Below are 22,741 nucleotides of genomic sequence, written 5' to 3' on the forward strand. Positions count from 1 at the left end.
CTTTGTCATGCTTCATGACTAGAGATTGACCATATGCATCTCTTAAGTTCTCAGTTGGTGGTTTGCTTCTTTCACTATGGGCTTCATGAAACATGTGTCAACCTACCATTTGTAGAAGCTTAGTGAACGAAGTCTCGTTATGAAAGTCAAACCCATCAAATACTTCCAACATGCGATGCAATTGGTTAATATTGGTAAAATTAATCAAGGAAATCACACTTGAGAACAAACCTATAGAAGAAACATAAGTCATTCAATCTAAGACAGCGCCACAACCTTGAGCCAAATATTAACAAACCTCTGTGATGCTTAACAAGACTGTAATCTTGAAATTATGTTCCTTTTTCTTTTGCTTTCTCCATTTGTTGATGTAAGCCTCGTCCACTCTTCTTCTTTCACTTCCTCTTCTCTTTTTCTACTATTGTTGTATGATTTACTAGAAAATTTCAGGGCAATCTTAGATGAAGGTGCTGTTTGGTTTCTTTCTTAAATAGGAACCAGAATTGATTGAAGGCTGGGTTTTGGAGAAGATGAGAGAGTTTTTGTAGAGAGAAGGAGATGGAAGTCTGAGATAGGCTGTGACTCTGGTGATAACGGGAAGGCCTTGAGGGGTCATCATGCTGAAACAATAAGCATGATGAATGGTAAAGTGAGTGAGGCATTTTGATATGAAATGGAGGAAGTTGAGAGGTGCAGCTCAAGTGTAATCCCTCGTACGATGACATGATAAGGTTGAGTGAAACATCGTTTTTATCTCTATTCACAAATATTTAGGACATTTGAAGGCTTCTAACAAAAATTTAATCCGGCTAAAAAACTTATAGGAAACTTTGGAGTGGAAAACTTTGGAGTGTGCTTCACTCATTCACTGTATTGATGAAAATTGATGTGATTCTAGTATCTTGTAAATGACTAAGTCTCGTTTGAAATGAGCTTGTTTTGTAACATAAACGCTCATGAATTAAGAAAAGCATAGTCCACAAGTTAAACAGGGCATCCCTGCAAATTAATTTTAGAATATAATGAGAATATTGTAAATAACATATCATGGACCATTTTTTAACATAGCCCACCTTAGAATTGCACATAAAAGATTTATCTTCTACTCTCACCACTAATACTATATCCCAATTATAAATTAAAGAAAGCACAAAACATATAAAACAAAACTTCAATGATCTCAAAGATCCAAACAAACCAAAATTGCCTAAAGTTCTCTGCCAGGGACGTGATACAATTAAATTCAGGAAGCTTAAACCAAAACCCTCAAATTCTCATGCATTTGAGTGCAGTAATAGAGAAGGAATCTTGAGTGAGCCAGAGAGAATCTTGATTCAGTCATGAAGAACTGGCATCTGTAGCCGCCTTTTTCTTCTCCCTTTTTTTCTTGTTTCGTAAAGCATTCTTGCTCAATGTTCTAAATTAATCAACAACAAGCATTTAATTAAAAGAATGTAAATCATAAGAAGCATATAACGAAGAGGGGAAGAGAGAAAGGGACTTACTCTGAAGGGCTCTCTCCAAGTAGCTGCAGATACAAAATCATTTTGACATCATTAGAACATTAACCAAAATGAAACTCAACTCCAAGAATTTATTGGAAGATGCATAAACATGCATGTCGGATCAACCACTAAAAAGGGTCTCAACCAATATTTTAAAACTCCGTTCAGTGAATCAGTGAAGTCATTGGTTCACAGTTCAGTTGAACCGGTGATAATTAAATATAGGTTTTTAGTATTGTATAACATATATTAAATAATTTATTAACATAAAATGTTAAGAAATTAAGTCAAATTAAATTTTAAATTGACATAAAATCATCATATGTTATATTTTATAAGATAGAAATGAAAAAAAGATAAAAATAATGATAATTCATATATACATGGGTATTATAACTTGACCTTTGACTTTTATTAGAATAAAATATGTTTTTCTTAAATTTAAACAAAAAGTATTAAAAATTTGATTTTTTGGCAACTTTTGAAATATGGCTGGTTCACGCCAGTTCAATTACCTTGTCCAGTTTTCACTAATTTTAATCCGGTTCTCACCGATTCTGAAATCTAGCGGTTTTTCCTTCAAATGGACCTTAACCGGTCCAGTTTTAACAATGGTCAAAATAATTCATAACTACATATAAGTAACGCCATGCAAAAGTGTTGCTGATAATAATTTATATTGACAATTTAAATAGAAACAATGACAATTAAGAGCATAGCCATAGATTGTCACTGTGTACCTGTGCCTGTATAACAGCTGCAGTCTTAGCATGTGGTGGGCGATAGGCAGCGGGTTTTTGCGCAGGGGGGTTGGCAGATGAGGCTTTTGTAGCAGCCTGGGTAGGTTTTGGTCCTTGACCTGCAATTAGTCCACGGTCTTCAAAAAACAAAAGAGACATAACTCATCACTAGATGATATATTAGGATATGTGTATGAACCTGATGGTTTTTTATCTTCAAGTTTTACCGAGTCTATAGACTTGATTAATTCAGCGATGTCACCAAACTTACTTGGCGACTCTGGTTTCCAATCAGCCTGTATATAGTTCGCAAACAATTCAGTGATGTCTGCAAAAAGGTAATAGAAAAAACTTGGGGACTTATTAATCAGAGTTCAGGACATGACTAACCTGGAACAACTTGTCAAACATCTTCTTGAAGTACAATGATCCATTGTAGTGAAAAATCTTGATCCTACAATGGAATAAAATAACATTAACAAAATGCTTTCTTAGTGAATAAATTAAAACATGTGGAAACCAACGTATAACAATCAGCAAAATATTCTCCCAATAATTAATTTGGTTAGTGACCTATATCACCCGATAAATGTTGTTTAAATTGATCACCTATAATTGATAATCAAAGGAACAAATCTGGATGATGTATCACACTGGCAACATAATTGCGTGATATTTTTCAGGCAACGAGTAGAACAAGGACCACTAATGGCCAATTGTAACATACCCATTGTCAACTTGAAGCCTCGGAGCTGTTGTCGCTGTCATGAAATAGCACCCATCCGGAGACCATTCACTTGTAACAGACCATTCAGCCTTAGTTGCTGCGAGCTGTTTCTTATCCGCGTAATCCCAGAACACCTATAAAGTAAGCATGAAAAACATATGGATTCCTTATACATAGCATGTTTTTGCATACTTGCACCAATTTGAGCATGTGTCATATGGAAGTACAGCATATACTGGCAAAAAAAAAATTAATGTTTTGATCTTGCAAACTTGGAAAATGCTAAAAATAAGAAAATACACTTGCAGTTAATCATCAAAACTTAAAATTAAGATGAAAATGAGAAAAGCGACAGATGCATTCAGTACTAAGAGCCAAAAAGCAAGAAAAGGCACCAATTATTTCATCTCTAAGTGATACTTAGCATCTAAAAGTGACTGTAAGTAATAATTTAATTTTATAATAAGGTGAGCCAGTGCGTGTTTGGATACATCGTGGATTTTGACTCACTGTTTCCACTGTGTATTCAACCATGCACTTAGTAGTTCTAGATAAGGGAATCAAGCACCAAATTCCTTCCACCAAAACAAAAAGTTAAAAGAAAGCATAAGGATTCGATCAGTCAGGACTCAGGAGAACATACCATGTCACCAGGTAAGTTACCAAAGCCAGCCAAACATAAAACTGGACACCAAAGGTCAAGGCCACAAAATACAATAACTTTTTACTCTTACCCTGATTCGGATACTTATATCAAATAATAATGAGTCACTTCAGAATTCCAACCCCAGGCCAATACCCTCGAAGGCCCTTTAAAGATTTGATTGAAAACGAATGAAAACTCCTGAAGACTAAGACTTAAAATTAATTTTATTGAATATGGTGAATGCCAATTCATTAGTTGAGGATACATCTTCCCTTTGGATTCCATCGAATAGTATTGTAAGGACCAGTTCCAAGCTCCAGTAGAGGATTGCAGTTCTTGTCAAACAGAGTTGCTTTAGCAGGCATAACTAAGACGAGTTCAGGAAAAGTGAAGTGCTCAAGAGATCTATAAAAAAAACCATAAAAGTATGATTTATATATGCAGACACAAATAACCAACACCTAAGTTCTTAAAATGAAAATTTCATTAGGCAGCGGAACTATGTAGTTGTTTGTTATCATTAGGGCTTATAAAAATTCATAGATTAGAAGGACTAGTTTTTTATATCAAGAAGATGAAAGAAGTAGCCTGATACTTTTTCAAAAGCATTTCCTAACATAAGTCTAAAATCATCGCAAAATAATTCAGTGCTTTAGCAGAAATGGTTCCATGACATTACCATAAGTTTTGCCTCTGAATAATATCAAATCAGGCCACAGTATTTAATGTTACGGGATCTTCAGTAAATAACAAAAGCTGAAACTTCAGTACATATTGTTTATCTCTAAAACGTATATATCACAGACAAAAGGATACAGCCATATACAACGGCAAATTCCAAGCCAGAATATGACCAGTGAGCATCATGAATAGGCCCTTCTTTTCCTGCCAATTATTTACATGAAAAAAGTTATCCTTCTTATGGAGATTATATAGGGAATTATAAGTTCCTCTTTTACTAGTAATAAGAACATACGAAGAGGAACAAGTCCTTCATGCTTCCCATCTGTTGTCAGGTAGTATAACTTTGATTCTCCATAATAACTCTGATTAGTTTTGTCAACGTCCGACTGCGCCACCACTAGAAGCCCAGTTGAACCATGATTCCATTTGAGTTGGGCGTTGGAACATCGGAAAAAACTCCTCCGAGCAATAGGTTGGCTTTGAGAAGCATCTCCACAAGCAAATATCTGCACACTAGCAGGAATTCCCTACAATGGTTCACAGAACTTTATTTATTAGATACCTAAACAGCAGCATACCAAATTGCAATAGCACCAATTTCTCATTCATCTGGTCACATAAAGTGAACTAAGCCTCAGTGATAAGCATTATGTTGATGGACACAAACCTTGGATTCTGGAACAAATGCAGCTATATGAGACCCGGGTGAACTAGAGAGCTCAATGGCAGCAACTCCTGGAACTCTTAACCGTTGGATAACTCCTTTAGAGAAGTCCGTGGCATCAAAAAATTGCACCTCATTAGTTGCCAACCGGCACGCAGTAGCTTCATCAGAGCTGAATTGAATCACAGGCCTGAACAACAGACATTGTGACAGTTAAAACATAAGCAGCGGCGAGAATGTAAGGCATTCATCAACACATGAACATGCGGCGCCATAATGAACCCATAGTGAGAACTCTACCAATTGTTTTTTGTCAAGTTCTTTTGGGAGTGTTGATAAACAGGGTCACCAGTCTCCGTCTTCCAGAGTGCCACATTCTTATCTTGGGGCCCCGAAGGTTTTTTGAAGATTTGCAAATAAGTCCCGCGTGGTGACAGGATAGCAGCCATAACATTAGGTACTTCAAAAGACTTTACCTCTTTAGCAGTTCTACAATCATACACACTAATCACAGAGTTGGATTTCATCACCATAAGCCGAGATCCATCATCACTATATTTCGCACTCGTACAATTAACCTTTTCAAGCTTGATACCAGGTTGACCATTGGCAAACGGGGGTCCAGTCCAGATTGAGAATTCTTCCGGCCCTCGAACTGAGAGAGTGTACGAAAGAGAAGCAAAAACGAAAAATAAACAACCAAATAAATAAAAGACGAGAGTCCCACTAACATGAAAACTGAATCAAGAAGCCAATTAGTCAATACCTAATATCTCGAGAGGCGGTGTTTGGCCATCTGATGCCATTAGAACCTGGGGGGCAGAAATGCAGATAGAATGCTAACAATGAAAGCTTGGCCTGGGAACAAAAACATAACTTTGAAGGTTTGAATGTACTATCAATGCAAAAATATAACTTCAAATCAAAAGGGGTAAAAAAAAAAAGGAACAAACTTGCATCTCAAAATGCATTGTGAACTTGTCATCAATATTTGGGCTAAGCGTCTAGTAATATACTAATAGAGATAAAACAGAGAAAGTTTTCAGCTTTAACCCGATTTTAAACTACAAACAAAAACCCCATTTGTTTAACACAATTGGTTTGAGTAAATTTTCACTTTTCTGTTTCAATCATTGCAGTTTGAATTGGAGATTAAAGAAAGAAAAATACAGGTACTGTGATTGAAGCGTTTTCACGGTGAAGAAACCTATCTACTAATCTACCTACAGTTCAAATGTCAATTGCGGCGTAGTGAAGAGAGGGAGAGTGAGAAAGAGTGAAGTTGTGAACCCTAACACTAGCAAAGCGAGAAGAAGAGGGAGCACGCACCTGCGATGGCGAGAAGAAGATGAAGCGCAGCAGCTACGAGGGGCGAGTGGCCAGCCAACAGTCCTTTTGTGTGGTGGTGGGTGGCGGTGGCCGGAATCTGTGTGGTGTGCTTGTTATGGACTTATGGAGGAAGAGGTGAAAGGGACTAGGCGTGATTAAAATATTTTTGAGGGATTAAAACTCATGCTGAGTGTTGTCTAAAGTTGTTCGTTTGAGAAAACAGCTTAATTAAACAGTTATTAACGGTTATGTTATGATAATATAAGTTGTTTTGAAAATTTTATTGAAATAAATTAAAAAAAAATAAACTATAAGCATGGACAGTTTTCATAAACTATCATCAATAACTTATGAAAATAAGTTTAAAATAGCGTATGATGAGTCATAAGCTCTCATAAACACTTACCAAGCGTTTATGCAATCAAATAAACTTAAATAATCTCTTTCAAATAGGGTCTTATTCGTCACGTGAACCGTTGACTTGGTTAATATTTGATGACATATAAGTAAAAGTGCATAATTTGATTGAAAATTTGCTTGCAGAGGCAGAGTGCGTCCTAAGCCTTTACTTGTCTAGGAAAAGCCCTTTACTAATAACAAGAAAGAAATGACTTTTTTTCGTTCGTCAAGCTTTCGAGCAGCTCTTTACTCTAAGTTCGAAAATAGTCCCTACTGATTGAGAAAGTACTCGGTTTTGGTTCATGCCGGAGGTGCTGATCCGGTGAGATTGTCACACGGCTTCACCAGTTCTACGTGGAATTAACACGCATTTATTAAAGCTTACATTATTTTCTTTTTTCTTTAAATTTCAAATTTTCACCTCAAATTAACTTATTATTACTCCTAAACTAACTCAAGTTAACCCTAACTTACTACTCCCTCCGTTCCAAAATATAAGTTATTTAAGGTCATGCATGAGTATTATAAACTAATCATTTAATAAATATTTTGACTTAATTACTCCTATTTAAAGTTGAGTTATTATATATGTTCAAAAAAAGTTGAGTTATTATATTTATTATCTTGACCAAGTTATCCCACAGCTGACAGTCGTAAGATGAATTCCTCACCCCGCGGTCAGCGCACTAAGCAGTAGGGACTGACTAAGGAGTTTCCTCTATTCACAAGAGTTGGGATTCGAACCCCCAACTACTTGCTTAAAGAATGTAGTGCTGAACCACTACACCAACTCACTTGGTTTGAGTTATTATATTAATGAGAGAGAAATGTGACAATTGGTTAATTGCATAGTGAGAGTTGTGATAGGTGAAAATTGAAAGTGGTAAATAAGAGATTTTATATTAAATAGGGTATAGAAGGAAGAAAGTGAGAAAAAATGCTTTGGGTTTACAAAACAACTTATATTTTGAAACATGATACAAATGCTAAAACAATTTATATTTTAGAACGAATTGAATAATTAACATAACCCCAAACCAATTCAAAACCCAAGTAAAATTCCTAAATCACCGAACAAAATTAGAAACCTAAAGTTGAAGAGAACGATGTAGAAATTGAAATTTCTCAATTCTCAACTTTCTTGTATCGTGTTTTCTTCTTTCATTTTCTCCATCTTCGAGTATCTCTTATATTTACATTTTACATTCTTCATTATTGAACTTCTCCATATTCTCCATCTTTCCTCCCCATTAAAAGGAGGACACGTTGATGTTGTGTCTAGGAATGTTAAAAGTCGTCAAACAAACATTTATTGAATTAAGAAATAGTCGAGATACAAATCCTCTCAATAAATTATTAAATTCAACGGAAAGCAACAAACGACATTATTGAACGCAATCCAACGACCACAACGAACAACATAATTACAAAAAGTAAAATAAAAAAACACACAAAACACATAACCGAACCCACACCCAAAAGCCGACAATCAACGCAGAGCTTGGGACGCTCCATACCTCTTCAAATAAGGAGCCCTTAGATCACACAAACTTGCAGAGCCTCCTTGTCAACATCGAAAAACACAACACCGCAGAATTTCCCAGGCTCCGGCATGCCCCTCGCCCTTACGAACATGCAATCCGGGTTTTGAACTTTATGTGAAAGCTCATGAACTTAGTATGCTATAGTAGATTTCACAGTAGCCAGAATCTCCATATCCTCAGCTACCAAGACCTTAAGATTCTTCTTTGTGGCCCGACCTCTCCCACTGTATTTTTTCTTAGGTTGTCCTCTTAACCCATCAACGTCGGACATGACACCACCTTTAGGCTTTAGTTCAAACGTACCTACATCTCGCACAACCAAGGTAGAACTAGAGCCAACATCATCACACCCCCCACGATCAATGGAGAGAGCCAATCCAGAGGAAGCAATAAGGCTTGCATCTTCATGTCGAAATTTTGTCCAATAGCATGAATCACTTATGCACAACCTCTATGCGAATAAAGTGACCAAGAGAACCACCTTTCAAAACCAGCCCCAATCTTGGGTCTATTTCAAATTTTTTAAAACTCTTATATGCTACAATAACTCATTGTTATAAGAAAAATGATTAACTAAAAAATAAAAATTGATAGAAAAAGAATAATAGGATTGAGAAATTAATTGGATATAACTTCGGTGTTTGGATAATAATTTTGGAAAAAACACCTACATTAATAATAATAATTACTTTGTTATAAAAGTTATTTTTTTCTTTTTTGTCGGCTATTATAAATAAAAAGTTTTTTTTTTAATGTTGCATAGCTATTCATCGAGATGATGGCGCTATCGTGTTTCACCCCCATCATCGCGAAACCTCCTTCATCCATTATCTGCAAATGCACCAAACCCTCCACCAACCACGCGCTCGACGCCGCGTACATCAAACGCGCCGCCCTCATCGCCGACAAATCCGCCGGTTTCACTGCACCCCACCCCAACTTCGGCTGCGTCATCGCCACCCCTTCCGGTGATGTCGCCGGCGAGGGATACCTCTACGCGGAGGGAACCACTCCTGCCGAGGTGCAGGCCGTCACCGCCGCCGGAGAGCGATGTCGCGGCGCCACTGCTTACCTCAACATGGAACCCGGCGACTGCCACGCTGACAGTGCTGCTGTGTCTGCTCTGCTTCAGGTTTCTTCTTCGCATTCGTTTTCCGAATTCGTGTACCATGTTGATTTGGGGGGGTGCGTTTTTTTGACTCTAGTTTGTGTTTGTAGTTGACAAAATGATCCTGTATGTGAAACCAAACCAGGGAGGGGTGAAGAGAGTTGTCATTGGAATGAGGCATCCATTGCAGCATCATCGGGGCAATGCCGTGCGTGCACTCAGAGGTGAAGGACTGCAAGTTGATCTTCTTGGAGAGGATCTCACTAGTAAGCTTGTTGAGGTGTGTAGTGCAATCTGCAATGCATCCATGCGTTTTAATTTTTGGGTTTCATTTCAATTCAAGATATTTGTATGGATCTCATTTGGGTTGTTCGATTCGTTGTTATAGCATGTTTGTTTCCACAGTGTAATGATTTAGAATCAATTTTTGACTAGAAGCGAAGAAGTCTTAGCTTTTGAGTAAATGTTTCTGTGCACATTGTGAAACCAAACATGCAGTTATCTCAGTGTTGTCCAATAGCGGATATCGCGGCGCTATAGCGTAGTGCTATGAGGGCTCGCTGCTATCCGCTATTTTCTGCTCTGAGGGCTTGACATAGCAGATTTTTGGCTTTCTGCTATTTTCCGCAGACTGACTTATCTTTATATTCATTGACTTTAATTGCTATGATCTTTGTTTCATGTACAGGATGCCCAGAAAGAATGTCTTCTTGTCAATGCCCCTTTGATTTGTAGAGCTACTTCGCGCATTCCCTTTTCTGTTCTCAAGTATGCTATGACCCTTGATGGTGAGAATTCTATTCATCCTCCCCCCTCCCTCTTTTTCATTCCCTTTCTTTAATGAATTGGAATATAGAACCTCAAAAGTGCACTATACTGGTATGTGTATCTATCTTGTCTTGTTACCTTTCTTTTGCTACATCAGGAAAAATTGCTGCTAGCTCTGGCCATGCATCATGGATAAGCAGCAAAGAATCTAGAAATCTAGTTTTTGATCTGCGAGGTAGAAGTGATGCGGTTATTGTGGGAGGAAATACAGTTCGAAAGGACAGTGAGTGTCATCATTACTATCTTTCCTTGGAAATTCAACCAGAACGAAATATTGTGGTCAGAATTTGAATTTTTTTACATTCTTTCCTTTGAAATTCAACCAGATCCAAGACTGACTGTCAGACACGGAGGTGGGCGTATGCCTGTTCGCATTGTAATGTCCCAGACTCTCAATCTTCCAGATGAAGCGCATCTATGGGACACTTCTGAGGTTTCTACCATGGTTGTAACACAGAGGGGTGCAAGGAGGAGTTTCCAGAAGCTGCTTGCATCTAAAGGAGTTGAAGTAGTGGAGTTTGACATGTTAAATTCCCAAGATGTTATGGAGTACTTTCATGATCGTGGGTATCTTTCAATTTTATGGGAATGTGGAGGAACATTGGCTGCCTCTGCTATTTCATCCGGAGTAATTCACAAGGTTCTATTTTTCCTATTCCTTTTCTTTCACTGAGAAATTTAAATGAAGTTCCAGTTGTTATTAGCGTAATTTACTGTTGTTTAATATATGAAGCCTAGATACATAACACAAGACAGGCAAGGTATGGCGTGGAAATGGAGATATGAAAAATTCTTAAAATCTCAGCATTCTAGAGACATTGGTATTTTGATTAACATAATCATATCAGTAGTTGATGATTGCGATTCATAAAAAGATGCTAGTAATCATAACAATAAAATAGACATATCTTTCCCTTGTCCATATCGAAATTTCCGTTATAAATACATCATTAGTCCTATTCAAAATAAGTTTTGGCTCTATGCAATAGCCTACTATTTACTATCTAACACTAAAGGAATCATTTTCATCTCCTGCTTTCTCATCATCCAAGAAAGTATAGTCTCTAAGTCTAGTTTATCAAGAGACAACTCTCTGATTCAACAAATCCACTGTGATTATCATGTGAATCTTGTTTCTCCACTAATGTCCCACAACCTTGCTTCTCCTTTGGTACATCCTTCATCTTTCCTACACAAGTTAAAGGTTGATATACACATTCATTAAGGCCCCATTTGGAAGAGTTTATTTGGGCTTATCTTATAGCATTAGCGTTTATGAAAGTGTTTGAGAGAGCTGGTCTGGTTTCATTGGCTTTATCTTGCTCTAATTTTATTTTATAATATGTTTTGACAACAGTGATGTTTATATCTGTCAGGTTTTTGCATTTATTGCTCCTAAAATTATTGGTGGAAAGAATGCACCATCTCCCGTGGGTGAACTTGGGATGGTTGAGATGTCACAGGCTTTAAATCTAATTGATGTTCGCTATGAACAGGTTAGTGGCACTTCATTTGCCTTTCCTTTAGATGTTTTTTTTTTCCTTACAAAAATATTAGGTATGATCTTATGTATTCGTGGCTGAATTTTATCACAAGCATCTAAAGAAAATGTTGTTATGTCACTTGCACTGTATATTTTAGTTGACCCAATACTTGTTCATGATATATTGTGCAAAGAAATTGATACTTCAAAGTTCAAATAGCAGCCACACCTTGTCGGATGCTTCTCAAACACTTTGAATATTCGGAGAAGCATTTTACATATCTTTTCACTTATATATTTCGAACTTCTTACCAACATATTGAAGATATCGACTAGTTTAACGTTGGCTGCTGAGGCCTAATACAACCCTCCTCCTTCACCCGGGCTTGGGACCAACTATGCAAGCATAAATGGTATGGGCATGTACAAAGAAGACCTATGGAGGCACCGGTGAGGAGGGTTCATAACATGTATGGTATTTAGTCCTCCTAAGGTAGAGGGAGGCCAAAAAGAGGTTTGGAAGATATTGTTAAAAATAATTTCAATATCAATAATATCCCTTATAATTTGGTTTCTGGTTGACGTCAATGACGTAGTGTGATCCATATAGCTGACTTCACTTAATGGGATAAGACTTTTGTAGTTGTTTACCAACATATAGATGGGAATACTGCAATGATGAAAGAAATAATAGCATTTTATTCTATCTATATACTCATGCTAAATTTTAAAGCATCTGTTCCCTCTTTTTAATTGAACTTGTGTTTCTACATTAATTATATGTGTTGTATTTTAACCATGTTGTCATTGTCTCCAATATTTTTGAAAATTTATCACATCGCAATGTCTGCATTGTGTCATATTTGTCTCTCCCTTTGTATCCATACTGCTAAGGCCTTTGCTTTTCTTTGATGGCGTTGTGTTCTGGCAATGGAAACGCAGGTTGGTCCTGACATGCTTGTTAGTGGATTTCTTCAGCCCTTACCAGACATGGTACCTGTAATCCCATCACTGGAGGAAACTTTTGTTGTTGATCCTACTATCTCGCGATACGAGTCTAGCATCATATTTTTCTATAAAACATGGGATCCTTACGGTGCATTTTCAAATTTCTCTCCTCATGCCATTCAAATGCCTGATGAAAATGGTGATTATGTGACTTGGTCAAGTGTGGAGCATTTTTACCAGGTACTTGCGTTTTTGCATAAATTCTATTTTTCGTCTGAAGTTTTGTTGCATTGCTTATAGATATTGTTTGATGGATAGGCACACAAGTTTGTTGGGGCGGATGATGCTTGTGCAGATTGTGTTGAAAGGATTAAATCTGCAAAAAGTCCAGAAGAGGCTGCAAAAATAGGAAGGTCAATGCAAAGGAAACGTCCAGATCTGGTATTATGTCTAGTGGTTTTCAAACTTGTCTCAAACTCTTACGAGCTGTTTGATTATTGTTTTGTAAAACAGCTTTCACTTTTGAAAAACAGAAAGAAAAAAAACTCCTTTAATATGAACAGTTTTAAAAAACAGTTCTTATTTTCTGCTTTTAAAAAAGAAATCTCGACACATCTTAGAGATGTTTTCTGTTTTTGTCTAGTTTTTAAGTCATTGGTCCTTCAGCTTTGAAAAAAAATCGCTCAGGTAGTTGTTTCCTTTTCTTCTTTTACAAAATAGGTTTTGAAAAATGTTTCCGAAAATATTTTTAAATTCAGAAAACTAAGAAGTGAATCAAACAAACCTGTAATCTGATGTTTCTTTACTTTCTGGATTAGAGACTAGATAGGCAATATTCATTTCCCTTGTGGCTTTTGTAACCATGTCTTCTATCATGAATGGTTTTACATCTAACATGTCGTTTAGCATTTTGGACTTGAAGCATGGAAAATACATATTCCCCACCTTATCTTGTGCTATAATTTAACTTTTTTATTTAGAAGAATAGAGGTAATAAGAATCAAACTTTCGACCACTTGATCCTTCCATACCACATCATGAACCAACTATATTAAATGCTTAAGCTATTGGGTTAAGAAACATGAATGATTCATGTTATTGTATAAGCTAGTTTAGAACTTCAAAACACATGTTAAAATCAGCTAGTGTCATAATGTTTAGAACTTTAAAACACGTGTGTTGGATTGGTTCTCTTCCCTTTTCAATGTAAAGATGACTGAAAACATAATACTTTATTGGGGCAAATTCACAGGTAAGGCCTGGCTGGGACAACATGAAGATTGATGTCATGTACAGAGCACTGAAATGCAAGTTCTCAATGTACCCACATTTGAAATCGATGCTGCTTGCAACTGCTGGTTGTGTTCTAGTTGAGGCTTCACCACATGATCTGTTCTGGGGTGGGGGGCGACAGGGAGATGGCTTAAATTATCTTGGCCAACTGTTGATGAAATTGAGATCAGAGTTTCTTGGAGAATCTTCATCAAGTGAGGCCCCTAGTTTAACTGTATAGAATGTAATGAAATTTCAAAGTTGAATTTTAAATTTAAGTTATTTTGTATCAGATTTTAAATTTTGAATTAAATTCTCCCATGCATAAAGCTCCCGCATGTGCGGGGCCTAAAAGAGGTCCGACCATTTGGTTTATGTTACACAATTTTACAAGAGGCTAATTCCATGAAAAGTTTCTGGAATTAGTAACATTTTTTTACACATGATTCTATAATTTTAAATGTTGTCATCCAATATGAAGTGAATCCTCTATTTTCATTGCCTTTTTTTTTAACATCAGAAAAATAAAGTACAAGCCTCCATGATTGATCTCTGAACCTAGCATTCCCTAACTCATAGGTCCATCAGCTCTTATCACTTGAGTTATCTTTTAGGGACGAGTTATGATTCATACACATCTTCACTTCTTTTCCACCTTCATTTTCTATTTATTTCTTTATTCTTTATCAATCAAATCACCTATCATATCTTTACTTTCTCTCTCCTTTCCTTTTATCTCTATTCCTCCACCTCTTCACACCTAAAAAAATGATTATTCCTTCATGGACCATTGCCTTGATTAAGATCATATAATGTCTTTGGATATTATGTTTTTTAGAAATCCTTTTAACATTTTTAACCTATAATAAAAACATTAGAAATAGTGTTTTGTTATTGTTCCTTTTGTTGCTATGCTAAATGATAATATATACCCAAATCATTTAATAGCTTCTTTGATCCTCTATGATAATATTTTATAGTTTTTATAGCTTCTTTATATGTTGGAACCAAGTTAGTAGTAAATGGGAAAAAGTTTGCACCTCAATCTCCATGGCATTAACAAGTTGTCAATCCTAGCTTTTTTTTTTTTTTTGTCAAACCCAATCATATCCTAGCTTATCTTTCTTATCTTTTTTGTTTAATCACTGATTGCTTTTTAAGCTCATACAACTTCACATTTCAGCAACTGTCACTGGTAGACATGGGTCAAGGCCCTACATATATATAAAAGACACATGCATATAATTATATTAGAAAACAAGAATTATTAATTCAACATATATATCATAGCTTAGCTTCTTTTCACATGTTAAATGTTACGTCAGTCAATGTTTCATGTGTCACGACAATGAAATCAACTACAAAAGAATATGGGGTAAAATTACTAAATTATATTTCATTCATATTAGAAAACAGAAAATACTTAAATTATATATTACTTTTTATTTTAACTATTATTCTCTACAACTAATTGATAAAACGTGTCTCACTAATCTATCATGGAGTTATTTATTACTATATCACGAATAGTTATATATTACTATATATGTTATAAGTATAACATACAGCTATTGCATATTCGAATCCACTGAAAACGAATCAGGTGTACTTAGTATTTGGTCGGTTCCTCCTGATAGTTTTATCTCACTTCTTACTTCTGATATATAAGAGATGTTGTACGTGCTTACGTGCATGTATTTATTTTTGTTTTTATTAGAAATTGGGAGACCTATATTCAACCACAAAAGCTAGCTCAAGAGTTGAGGTTTGCATTACCCTTATAAAGCTTATCACCCCCTCACATCCAGGATTGAACAGACTGAAACGTGAGATTAACAACGGGTTGCCCAATAATGGGAGGTCTCCACAACAAATGGATCTAGGACAGGCTCTGATACCATCAGTGACGGATCCAGAAATTTGATGCAGTGGGGGCAATATATACATATAAATTTGTAAAAAAAAAATAACATATACTATTAGAAGTGAGAACATTTTTTACTAAAAGAGGCACAAGTGATGACACTTTTTACCAAAGGGACCATAAAAAACCGCATTTTTTTACTACTCAAGTGAGGGCATTTAGAAATGTGAGACTCAAGTGATTATTACATTTAGCAATGTGTGGAAATAAGTGAGAGCATTTTTTATCAAAGAAGTAATAAAAAACCACATACTTTTACTACTCAATTTTTTTTTTCTAATGTTTTTCCCAAATTTAAGTGAGGGCACTTGCCCTCATACTTATACAACTAAATCCGTCCCTGGATACCATATTATAAATTGGGAGACCTATACTCAACCACAAAAGCTAGCTCAGGAGTTGAGGTTTGCACTACCCTTATAAAGCTCATCTTGACTTTATCTCTAGCCAATGTGGGACTTCTAACAGTTTTGAAAAAAAAAACAAGAACATGGAGCGAGGTATGCATCACGTTTTAAATGTCAGCGTCAATCTGAACACACTTGATAGAAATATTGGGACCCTTGATGCATCATTCAATGTTCACACACAGACACAATAATGCCAGTTGAATATTACTATGACGTGATTTGAAAGCCCCTCTTATAAAAAATTGTCATTTGGGAGTTAAAATTAACACCCCCAGGTTTATGGTAATGAGGCAACTAAATTAACGTATTGAGGCATCCATGCTACACGTTTCCCACGTTTCCAATGTCAGACTCATGTAACAATAAGTTTTAAAGCAATTGGTAGATAACTTAAATTTTTAAACATCTAATTTAATCTAATTTAGGGTTCGATTCTTGAACTGTGCGTATGAAAAATGATTTATTAGAAGAGACATACGCTAAATTATATGATTTCCAAGCATTAAGAGATTAATCTTGTGTCTGCGACTATGAGATACCTTTAAAAAAACTGTTAGAGTCAATGTAGACATACTCAATTGAATAGAGATACTGTGGGAAGGAGACCTGACTTCTCTAAACAAACAAAATTTGGGAAGAAAGCTTGGGTACGCCAACAAGAAGATAAATCATTTGGAAGGTTACATCACCGTCGTTTCTATCACTGAAAACCTCCATCACCATCGTCTCCCACCAAAAACCCCACTAATACAAACAGAGTGGAGATGAAAAAGAGAGAATGGAGATGTAAAGCAAGGGAAAAAAGTTCATATGTAATTTTTTTTGTCAACAGGTTATTATACGCATGAATGATCACATGTTATTTTTACTCTTACATGGTGCAAGCATAGGGTGTACTTACACCCTATAAGACATTTTTTTTATCCAACTCACAAATTATTCTCACGTATTAAATTATCTTATGCTAAAATAAGAAGTCATACATAACATTATTTAAAATAACTTGAAACTATTTCATATTAAACGGCACTTAACCACTCATCTATGACTACAAAAAACTATGGTAGCGTTTGGTGACAGAACGGAACATGACAGAATGGAACGGAACGGGACAGAACAGGGTGGAACGGAACGGGACAGAACAGGATGGAATAAGACAATAATGTTCTGTGTGTTCTGTTTGGTAACTCCAAGTCAATAGAACAGAACCATGATTTTAATTACATATATAACCCTGCATGTTTAATATTTGATTGAGAAAAACAAATTGAACTCAATTGAACATTTTGCATAGAAATCGTTTGTTATTGCTTACTTCATGAAATAATCACTTATATATTGTTTAAGTTGTTTCAGTATGCTATTGAAAAAAGCAGAAACGTAATTATCTGTTTAAGCTATTTTAAGTGTGTTTGTTTAGATTAAAAAATATTGATTTTTAACTATAATTTTTATTTTATTTTAAGAGATTTTGAGAAAAACATAAGTTGATTCATGTTTGACTACTCTAATATAAATCAATTGTTTTTATCTCCTCTCATCTATCATCATATTTTCATGATAAGTTAAAGTAACTGTTTCAAATAATCTGTTTTCAGCTTCAGCTGAAACAAACACAAAAAGTGATATTTTGATTAAAAAATGATTTTTTAATTTTAAAAGTGATTTTTTCAAAATAAGTTGAATCAAACGCACTCTAATTGGCTCGTTTATCATTGCTTACAAAAAGTTATTTTACTTTTAAAAAAATAATTGATTTTATTTGAATTAAGTTGATTCATGTTTAACTACTCTAATTAAAATCAATTTTTTTTAGGCTTAATTCCAGTTTGGGTCCGATGTTTCACAAATGTGCGGTATGCACCCCCTGTGTTTAAAACGTGCGGTCAAGGTCCCTCATCTATTTAATACGTGATAACAATGTCCTTCGGTTAACTTCTGTTAGGTTCCGGCAGTTGACTAATTGGTGACGAAAATTATCCGTCACAAAACCTTCAGCCAACACACTCTCTCACCCGTTCACTCACATCTCTCCCTCTCACACTCGTGTTTTTCTCCTCTCCCCTCAACATCATCTTCTTCATTTTTCTTTACCCTTTCCTCTGCATCTTTTTCCCCAACTCCCATATAGTTCTAACCTCATCTGCGTTTTCCTTGAGCCAAAATCGACGATTGCTCAGTGCAATACCAAAATCAGAGAGAGAGAGAAGGGGAAAAGTTGTGTCGCACTTAATGTTGATGCTTTGAAGCCTCGCACCTTCTGCCTCTACATCCAGAATCGCTTCCCACGCCCAAACCTGCACGACCAAAGACTGTATCTGTGTTTTGCATTAATCTTGCCTCCACCAGTTTTGCCTGAGCTTCAACGCAATCCGCACAATGGGTAGAAGCACCAATAGATTGCAGTGAAGAAGTCATACTGAAAATTCCCCAAAACCCATCTCTCACACACAAATTCGAGTTGTCTTGCCCTCTTTCTTCATTCTCAAATCCAAGCCCCAAACCATGAAGCCAAACCAAATAGAAGATGAAGCCAATCCAAACAAATCCAGATCACCTCCCGATTCGAAGAAAATCGACACAAAACAGAGGAGATGAAACCCTAGCCGCCGCCACCTTCTCGTCATGATTCCGGCATCGTCCGACCTCCAATGGCAAAATCAACATCACGGTTAAACTCCCCTTGAAGCCAGCTTCAAAACCCCTCAACCAATTTGATGATCAGCCGCCGTTTGATTCAGATGGAGACGTGATTCAGATGAGGGTAAAATGGGTTCTCGAAAAGTTGGAAGCTTTTGACATGTTTGGAGACTTTGAAGAAAAATTAGGTTGAAATGGGTTGAAAAAAAAGGTGAATTTGAATGTTGATATGTGGTTGATATCATCCTTTCCCATCCTCTTCTCTCAATCTTCTTGTACTTGTGATGTTTGATGTTTTGTTTTGAGATGTTCAGTTGAGGGAAATGAAGATCAATTTTGTGACGGATTATTTTCGTCACTAATTTGCTTTTTAGAATTAATGAATTTAATAATTGTGTTTTAATAATAAAAAATAATAATAAATGCACCGTCAGCTAGTTCCGTTTAGTCAACTGACAGAACTTAACGGAAGGGCCTCAATAGATCGCTTTGGAATCATGAGGGACCTTGACCGCACGTTTTAAACACAGGGGTTGCAGATCGCACATTTGTGAAACATCAGGGACCCAAACTGGAATTAAGCCTTTTTTTTATCTCCTCTCATCTATCATCATAGATTTTCATGATAAGCTAAAGTAACTGTTTCAAATAATCTGTTTTCAGCTTCAGCTGAAACAAACACAAAAGGTGAGATTTTGATTAAAAAAATGATTTTTCCAAAATAAGTTGAATCAAACGCACTCTAATTGACTTGTTTATCATTGCTTACAAAAAGTGATTTTACTTTTAAAAAAATAATTGATTTTATTTTAATTAAGTTTATTCGTGTTTGACTACTTTAATTAAAATCACTTTTTTATCTCCTCTCATCTATCATCATATATTTTCATGATAAGCTAAAGTAACTGTTTCAAATAATCTGTTTTCAGCTTCAGCTGAAACAAACACAAAAAGTGATATTTTGATTAAAAAAGTGATTTTTTGATTTTAAAAGTGATTTTTCCAAAATAAGTTGAATCAAACACACTCTAATTGGCTCGTTTATCATTGCTTATAAAAAGTGATTTTACTTTTAAAAAAATAATTGATTTTATTTTAAGTGATTTTTTTGAAAAAGTAGATTTTCATTAAACTTTGTCTACAAATATAATAAGTGCTTTCAATTTTAGAAGTGATTTTAAACTGTTTAGATACATAAAATTTCAAATATAAATTAGGGATATTTTTGGACTTGCAAAAGTTTTAAGAGAGTGTTCTGTTCCGTTCCCTTCTGTTCCACCCTTTTCTAAGGAACAAAAGTATCCCGTTTCTGGAGGTTTTTGTCCCGTTCCATCTTAAAACCATGACAAACACAGAACGGAAACCATGTGTCATGTTCCGTTCCCTTCCCACCTATCTACCAAACGCTACCGATAACTCAGCATCTAAAGGAAGTCTGCAAGCTATAATATATATTTGGCTTATTAGCACTTTTGGTCCCCCAGATTTCAAAAATGTGCAAACGGAGTCCACTAAGTTTAAAAATAGCATTTCACTACCCCGACGTTAAGCTCCGTCAACACTTTTGGTCCCCCGCCAGTTTTCCATCCAAAAACTAACGACTTTGGGGACTAGAAGTGCAATTGAACTCAAAAATTAATTAAAAAAATAGAAAAACATTAAAAGCCCTGCAAACCCTTGATCTTCATCTTCTTCCTCAATCATCTTCAAATTCAGAACTGAAATTCACACAAAAAAGAGGTAATATGACATTGCAAGAACCATACCACTACCAGTAGGGAGAAAGTAAAGAAAAAGAAAATAAAAATATCAGCACATAACATACCCATTCCTACACATTGGCCATGTAGGGAGGCCAATAATAGTGTGGGCATCTTCGAGCAGCTCAACAACTATCGCCCAGTAAACAGAACTTGAAGAAACCTTCATGTGATTAGAGTTGATTTGTGCATAGGAGAGGGTTTTTCCTACCCATAAAATGAAGAATAAACCCAGAAAAATAACCTCATCAACCCACATCAAAAAACCAATATTTATCAAAACCCAAACGAAATTTATCACAAAAGATGAAGCAGAGACCCAAGTCGTTCCAGATCCAGATCCTTGTTCTATACACCAAATCGAAATGACCCAAAACCTACAGTCACCACCGCGCCATCACAGCTTCCACCTTCCTCGTCCTTCGATCTACAACTTCCATCGTTTCTTGTTTATTGTGCAATTCATCTTTTGTTATTGCTTCAATTCATTCCTTGCATGCTTGATCATGTTGTAGAGAATCAATCTGTCATATTAAGGAATTAGGTTCATTTCATAGTTAAAGAAGAATGAAATGAAGATCAGGCTTCATTTCTTAATTGATTTGGAGAATATGGAGATGTTTGGGAGAGGAAGATATTATTTTTTTGGGTTTTTTCTGGGCAAGGGGATGAAGATGATGAGGGAGATGACTGAGGAGATAACTTTATGGGTTTTTGTAGGTTTTTTTAATATTTTAATTAATTATTTTTTGTTTAATTACATATTTACCCTTAGAACCGTTAGTTTTTGGATGGAAAACTTGCGGGGGACCAAAAGTGTTGACGGAGCTTAACATCGGGGTAGTAAAATGCTATTTTTAAACTTGGGGGACTCCGTTTGCACATTTTTGAAACCTGGGGGACCAAAAGTGCTAATAAGCCTATATATTTCATTTTGTTAAGCTAATATCACATAATTCATTTTATATATAACATTTTCTTTTCTTTATACATGCATGCAAAAAGAATCCATAAAGATTGTGGGAGCCGTGGCTTCCCTATGTTACCACCAAGGTCCGCTAATTTTGACTGTGTTTTCTATTTTTGGATAATGAAAAATATAGGAAATAAAAAATAAAATTTGAATAATCAAACTACATTTTCAATTGATTTAATCACCATTGCCTATTCTTTACCATTGTCACTACTACCGTCACCATTTCCGTCGGCACAACCAACCTCCATGCTTTTTTTAATGTTTAGACCATATTTCATAAAACATTTTCTAAATACCAATTAAACAAGTTTTCATTTTCTCTTTCTATTTTTCTTTGAATAAAAAAAATAAGAAATGAACAAACCAAGCAACTTGTGTGCTCCTTCGCTCTATTTGAGAGAACCGAGACTAGCTTGTTGATGCATGTTTGACCTCTTGTGCATCGAGTTTCTCAGCCTCGTCTAGTCTCGTGGATAGCTCCGACGACCCCTACGATTGCGGTGAATTGCGATGGCAGTTCGCTTGGCGTCCCAGTGCGGTTGGGGTTTGGTGGTTGCCTCCGTGCTGCTGGTGGGGTTTGGCTTGCAGGTTTCCTTGGTCGTCGAGCGCATGTGAGTGTGCTTCTCATGGAGCTTCTGGGCATTTTTCATGGGCCGGAGTTGGCTTGGCAGCAAGGCCATAGACACGTTGTGTGCTACTCTGACTCTCTTATGGCTGTTAACCATCCCTCTCATTTTCATGAGTTTACTGTTTTGATTGCCAACATCTGTGATTTGCTCCGGAAGGATTGGGTTGTGCGGATTGATCACATTTTCCGTGAAGGCAATGCTTGTGCTGATTTTTTTATAGCTAAAGTAGGAGCTAACTAGGATTCATAGTTTGTCCACCTCTAGGATCCCCTCCCTGGTATGGAGAACTTAATTTTGACCGATTCTCTAGGGATGGTGTCTGTTAGGTAGTAGGGGGTCATTTTTTTTCTTTGTTTTTCCCTTTGTTTCTTTGTTGTTTAGCATAAAAAAAAAAATCAAGCAACCCCTAAATTGTTTTCTTATGAATTATACTTCTTAAACTTGAACTTCCACAAAGTAAAATATTTTTCTGAAAACAAAAAATTTACACTTTCCATAATTGAAATTTTGAATGCAAAATGAAAA

General features: G+C 35.9%; 2 protein-coding genes across 3 annotated transcripts; one reads left to right on the plus strand and one right to left on the minus strand.

The window, feature by feature from the left end:
• Nucleotides 1–984: 984 nt before the first annotated feature.
• Nucleotides 985–6,463, minus strand: LOC130728350 (eukaryotic translation initiation factor 2A). Its single transcript, XM_057579804.1, has 14 exons — nt 6,296–6,463; nt 5,733–5,824; nt 5,267–5,621; nt 4,970–5,156; nt 4,595–4,829; nt 4,435–4,503; nt 3,884–3,985; nt 3,616–3,656; nt 2,973–3,106; nt 2,636–2,699; nt 2,445–2,541; nt 2,246–2,364; nt 1,506–1,528; nt 985–1,417 (listed from the first exon to the last, which is right to left on the minus strand). The coding sequence occupies exons 2-14, from the start codon at nt 5,770–5,772 to the stop codon at nt 1,339–1,341; spliced, it is 1,545 nt and encodes a 514-aa protein (XP_057435787.1). The 5' UTR covers nt 5,773–5,824; nt 6,296–6,463; the 3' UTR covers nt 985–1,338.
• Nucleotides 6,464–8,988: 2,525 nt separating this feature from the next.
• Nucleotides 8,989–14,346, plus strand: LOC130728352 (riboflavin biosynthesis protein PYRR, chloroplastic). 2 transcript variants are annotated; one of them, XM_057579805.1, is made up of 9 exons: nt 8,989–9,370; nt 9,492–9,626; nt 10,035–10,134; nt 10,272–10,397; nt 10,501–10,814; nt 11,551–11,670; nt 12,600–12,845; nt 12,924–13,046; nt 13,858–14,346. In XM_057579805.1, exons 1-9 carry the CDS (start codon nt 9,014–9,016, stop codon nt 14,116–14,118), a joined length of 1,782 nt encoding a protein of 593 aa, XP_057435788.1. In that variant the 5' UTR covers nt 8,989–9,013; the 3' UTR covers nt 14,119–14,346. The 2 variants fall into 2 exon arrangements, with proteins under 2 accessions (XP_057435788.1, XP_057435789.1); XM_057579806.1 differs by having other exon boundaries at nt 9,230–9,370; nt 9,457–9,626.
• Nucleotides 14,347–22,741: the final 8,395 nt, after the last annotated feature.

Source organism: Lotus japonicus, chromosome 1, assembly GCF_012489685.1.
Source record: "Lotus japonicus ecotype B-129 chromosome 1, LjGifu_v1.2".
Lineage (NCBI taxonomy): Eukaryota > Viridiplantae > Streptophyta > Magnoliopsida > Fabales > Fabaceae > Lotus > Lotus japonicus.

Bases quoted from the DNA above. Each gene is read 5' to 3' on its own strand.
- LOC130728350 (XM_057579804.1), bottom strand. From the start codon at position 5,772: ATGGCATCAGATGGCCAAACACCGCCTCTCGAGATATTAG. The intron at 5,157-5,266 runs GTAGAGTTCTCA...TCTGTTGTTCAG, and splicing joins AACTTGACAAAAAACAATTG to GCCTGTGATTCAATTCAGCT. The intron at 2,542-2,635 runs GTTAGTCATGTC...AACTATATACAG, and splicing joins TGTTTGACAAGTTGTTCCAG to GCTGATTGGAAACCAGAGTC.
- LOC130728352 (XM_057579805.1), top strand. From the start codon at position 9,014: ATGATGGCGCTATCGTGTTTCACCCCCATCATCGCGAAACCTCCTTCA. The intron at 11,671-12,599 runs GTTAGTGGCACT...ATGGAAACGCAG, and splicing joins TTGATGTTCGCTATGAACAG to GTTGGTCCTGACATGCTTGT. The intron at 12,846-12,923 runs GTACTTGCGTTT...TTTGATGGATAG, and splicing joins GTGTGGAGCATTTTTACCAG to GCACACAAGTTTGTTGGGGC.